The sequence below is a fragment of the Myotis lucifugus genome, unplaced genomic scaffold (assembly GCF_000147115.1).
Source record: "Myotis lucifugus unplaced genomic scaffold, Myoluc2.0 scaffold_6664, whole genome shotgun sequence".
NCBI classification, from domain to species: Eukaryota; Metazoa; Chordata; class Mammalia; order Chiroptera; family Vespertilionidae; genus Myotis; species Myotis lucifugus.
Genome location: NW_005877712.1, coordinates 1 through 4,778, shown reverse-complemented (window position 1 = coordinate 4,778; position 4,778 = coordinate 1). Strand labels below are relative to the sequence as shown.

The 4,778-nt window shown below is 51.7% G+C and overlaps 1 protein-coding gene across 1 annotated transcript; it reads right to left on the bottom strand.

Annotated features, from left to right (window-relative positions):
- Nucleotides 1-739: 739 nt before the first annotated feature.
- LOC102430109 (RING finger and transmembrane domain-containing protein 2-like) lies at nucleotides 740-4,676 on the bottom strand (the record flags this gene model as incomplete). The annotated part of the gene is made up of 3 exons (XM_006109177.3): nucleotides 4,501-4,676; nucleotides 3,936-3,994; nucleotides 740-1,218 (listed from the first exon to the last, which is right to left on the bottom strand). Coding segments are annotated over exons 1-3 (562 nt in total), but the record flags the coding sequence as incomplete, so codon positions are not given.
- Between the last annotated feature and the right edge of the window lie 102 nt (nucleotides 4,677-4,778).

Here is a 4,778-nt window from a genome sequence, read left to right as displayed (position 1 = left end):
CTGGGGGTGAGAGCTGGGGGCCCGATCTCTGCAGGCCACCCTGAGGGACCCACCCATGCACGAATTCATGCACTGGGCCTCTAGTAATAATAATAATGACAGTGTACCAGAGATCACTTATTAAATGTGAAGTATGTGTCTGGTGCAAGGCTAATCACTTTATGAATCATCTTACTTCCTAATACTACTAACAATAGGGAGTATTTATTGAGCACTTGCTCTGTGCCAGATTCTATGTTAAGTATTTTACGTATATTAATAAGAAAAATAATGAAAATAATAACCTATCCTTGCATAGCACTGTCCTAAGTGCTTTAAACATATTAATTCATTTAACCTCCTGCAATCTCGTGAAGTATGTTGTACTATAACCCTCATTTTATGGATGAGGCACAGAGAAGTTAATAACGAATCCAGCGTCACACAGCTAGGAAGGGGCAGAGCCTGAGTTCAGACCCAAGTAGTCTGAACTCCTTATTACTACACTCATTCCTTCACACCAACCAACCAGCGGGGGAGCTCCTATCACAACCCCCACTGGACAGATGAGGAAACAGAGGCTCAGAGAAGGTGAGTGACTTGCCTGAAGTCACACAGCTAGTCTGCCAGGATTCGAACCCAGGTCCGACTCAGAATCCCATACTCTTACTGCACGGTGAGGGCCTCTGCCGCCTTTCCCTGGCATTTGGGATGGAGAGCCCCTACCCGCAGCTGAAATCCCCGTGTCCCTGGGACTCACCGAGCTTATGCTGGAAGCACAGTTTGGTCAGGAGGATCAGGATGAAGGGCAGGCCTTTCTGGAGCCAGCAGACCACGGCCTTCAGCTCGGACAGGGCAGGGGCGGGAGTGCCGGGGTGCTCATCACCCGCTTCATCTGCGTGCGCCCGGTGGTCCCCGCCCACGTGCTGCAGCAGCGAGCTCCCGCGGTGTCCTCCGTGGTGAAAGTGGTGGTGGGGCTGGCGGTGGTGGTAGGTGCCGCCCTCGCCCCGGCCTCCACCCTCCTCTCTGGACGCTGGCATCTGGAGGAACACGTCCCCACCGCTGGCAGAGGCCCCCAGCACCAGGCTGGATGGGAACGGGGCGGCGGGAAGGCTGCCTGTCGGGAGGCCGGAGAGGCCAGAGAAGAGCGCTGGCGGGGAGGCGGCTTCTGCCTTCAGACCCTCAAAGACGCCCCCTTCATTCACGCTCACCTCGGGGCTGAGTGCTTGGCTGCGATTTCTAGGCCAGAAGGGAAGAGAAAGCCCCACAAGTCAGAGAGGTAGAAAGACAGTCACCCAGGGGAGACTGGGGGACAGATAACAGTATCAATAATGTCCTAAGCTGAATTTTGCCTCCCCACAAACTCCTATGGTGAAGCCCTAACCCCCAGGACCGCAGAGTCTGACTGTAATTTGGAGGCAGGTACTTTGCAGAAGTGACTAATGAAATGAGGTCATTAGGGCAGGCCCTCATCCAATATGAACGGTGTCCTTGCACTGACACACACAGGAGGGAGAATGATGTGAGGACATCTACAGGCGAAGGAGAGACGCCTCAGAAGAAACCAACACTGACAGTATCTTCATCTCCCTGATCTCGAACTTCCAGCCTCCAGAACCGCGAGGAGACACATTTCTGTTGTTTAAGGTGCGGTATCTTGCCACGGCAGGCCTAGCAAACTCATTCAAATAATAACAGCAACAGGCCCATGCTCTTTATTGAAAATTTACTACGTACCAGACAGTTTTCTAAGTGCTTTCCACTGATTAACTCATTAAATCTTCTTACCAACCCTGAGAATTAAGGTCCTAATAATACCCCCATTTGACAGATCAAGAAACTGAGGCACAGAGAGAGGAGGAGAAAGAGAGAGAATAACTTGTCCCAAGTTGCACAGATGGTCCGATAAAGAAGCTGAGGCTCAGAGAGATGAGCATGCCAGACACCCTGGATTATCTAGCCCCAAACTCCAATCTCATTGTATGCCCTTCCCTCACTACCCAAGGCTTCCTACTGCAGGGCCTTTGCACAGGCTGTCCCCTGCTCTAGATGTCACCCTCGCCCTGACCCACCTCGGTACCTATGCTCACCTTCCTTGGTGGAGCCTGCCTGACCTACTCCCAGAAAATGACATCTCCTTACTCCTAGTTCTCATTGCATCCTGACCTCAGCTGCACGGGACTGATCACAAATCATCATTCACTGCTTACCTGTCTGTGGCTCTCAACCCTAGCTGCACGTTATAACCACTCAGGGCAGCTTTTGAAAAATACCTGGTACAGGTGCCTGGGACCCCGTGTTGCCCTACTGAACCAAAATCTCTGAGGGCGGGGCCTGGCCTCTCCTAGGTCTTCAGAGGCGCCTGGTGATTCTCATGTGTAGTAAGCACTGAGGATAGCACTTTAGACTGGGCCCTTGCCATGAAGTCGAAGATCATGATTGTTTGCCCCCACTGTATATCTCTCCTACCCAGCACAATGCACCTGGTACGTAAAACATGCTCAAGAAACAGTGTTTGAAAGAATGAATGAATGAGCACACTAAAGGCTCTGACAAGGCCTGCAATTGGAAAAATTAATTATGCTTAAACTTAGTGTTTTCCAAGCTTATTTCCCCATGGAATTTGTGTGTGTGTGTGGGGGGGGGGGGGGGTGGAAATCTATGAATGTCTTAGAGCAGCGGTCACCAGCCTTCTGGACCTCACGGACCACCAGTGGTCGGTCCGCGGACCACCAGTTGGTGACTGCTGTCTTAGAGAACACTGGTGAAACCCAGCAGGGGCAATGCTGGTCTGGAGAAATCTCAGGGTTGATTACTCTGGCTTCATAAACTGACCCAGGGTTAAGTTATCACAAACCTGGTGCAAGGGAGGGGAGCTTGAAGATGGCTACCTACTCCCCTACCACCTGGCGCATCCGCATGCTGCCTCCAAAATCCCAGGAAATGTGTGGTCCCTCTCCCTTGGGTTTGGCATGATAATAAAGATAATATTAATAATGACAACAACAACTGACACCATGGCTATGATCCTCAAGGGGCCTCGAGCTTTTTCTGCACGTTAAGAAGCTAAGAACGACCGAGTGCTGGCAGGTGCCCACCCTGGCCCACATGGGGGCCACTCTCTCTCTCACTGCCCCACGAGGACCTGGAAAGTCTTCCTGGCCCCCTGAAGCTCACCAACACTCTGAGTTCATGGGGCTCATGGGACCTCTAGTACAACCAGTGAAGACTCAATCCACCAAGCAGCTTTTTATAGCTGGGCCCTAGCATCCAGCCGAGATTTCAGCCTAAATGGGAAAGAATATTCCTTGGGGAGGCAGCGGCTCTACTTCTAACTTAACCACTTAAGGGCTAGTGTGGGAGGCAACCCAGGAGAGGAGTGGATCTGCCCAGCGAGGAGACCGCCAAAACGTGCTGGCTCCGTGCACAGACTCAGGGTGGGGGTGTGGGAGATAGCTGGCAAGTGGCCTGGGATCCCAATCTCAGCCCTGCCGCTTCCTGGCTGTGGGACTTCAGGTAATTCACTTCGACTCTCTGAGTCTCAGTTTCCTCATCTGTCAAAACGGTGATACAAATAGTCCCGACCTCATCAATGGCACAGAGTGAGTGCAACACACGGTGGCCATTCTTCTTCTGCCCCCAAAGATCTCATGGTTCACTCGAGAGCAGGCAGCCATTCTGTCTTCAGAGGCTGGAAAAGCTCCAACGGGCATGCTTATTATTTGGATGCTGTGTGTGTGCATTTTCATATCCAAAGAGCCGCATGTGGCTCGTGAGCCGCGGTTTGCCGACCACAGGTATAGGCCATCACTGTGCAAAGCAGTTTCTAATCAGAGCTCCTTGGCTCCTCAAACAAGGAACCCTGAGATGCAGGTATTACTCAATACAGCTTTGAGCTGCCCCTGACCACTCGAAGCCCGGAGCCCCCAGATGGAATGAAACCAAAAGATGCCTACCTTTCAGGTGGAACGTTATCCGTGTTACTGCTGTGGCGTCTCTGCATTTTCCTTAAGACCTGAAAGCCAACACATGGCATAAGCCAGAGTCTCCCAACATCCCCACTGCCTGTCAGACTGCCATGGTAATTATAAATAAGGACTCCTCATATCGCATATCCCTAGAGCACTCTGACATTTTCCAAACCTTGTTTCCACCTGCCATGCCATTCGACACTCAATCCTATTGAGGAAAGTGTTATCACCGCATTTCACAGATGAGGTTGTTGAGGCCCAGACGCGGAGGAAGTCCTCATGGGAGAGAGGAAAGCACTGAACTGTGCGGCAAAGAGGTGATGGATGAGGTGAAGTGAGCAGCGGACTGGCAGGAGAAGACGTGGTTTCCAGACTGATGCTGCCCCTAACTTGCTGTCTGACTCTGGGCAAATCAGTCACCTCTCTGGGGACCCAGATTCCTCATCTGTTAAATGGGAGGGCGTGGAGTGGCTGAACCCAAAGCTTCTTTCCAGCGCTCACAATGGATAAAGTGGTAATGAATATGTGAATTCTCATGGAGACACGTCACCTTGTTTACTGTGAGGAGCCACATGGACTTCAGAATTCCATGCTGATGACACCTGAAGTGGGCATGCAGGGATCCTGACGGGGATGTGATCCCTGGATTGCAGAGAAAGCAGGCCTCCCCTGCCTCGTCCTCTCCAGACAGATGCTCAGGTCAGGGGCGTTTATGAGAGACTCCAAACCCTGGGTGGAACAGAACACTTACATGAACAGTCCACGGATGCCCCGAATCTCTGAATAATCTTGGAGCATCATGGGCTATAGCACATGATTCCATCTGCT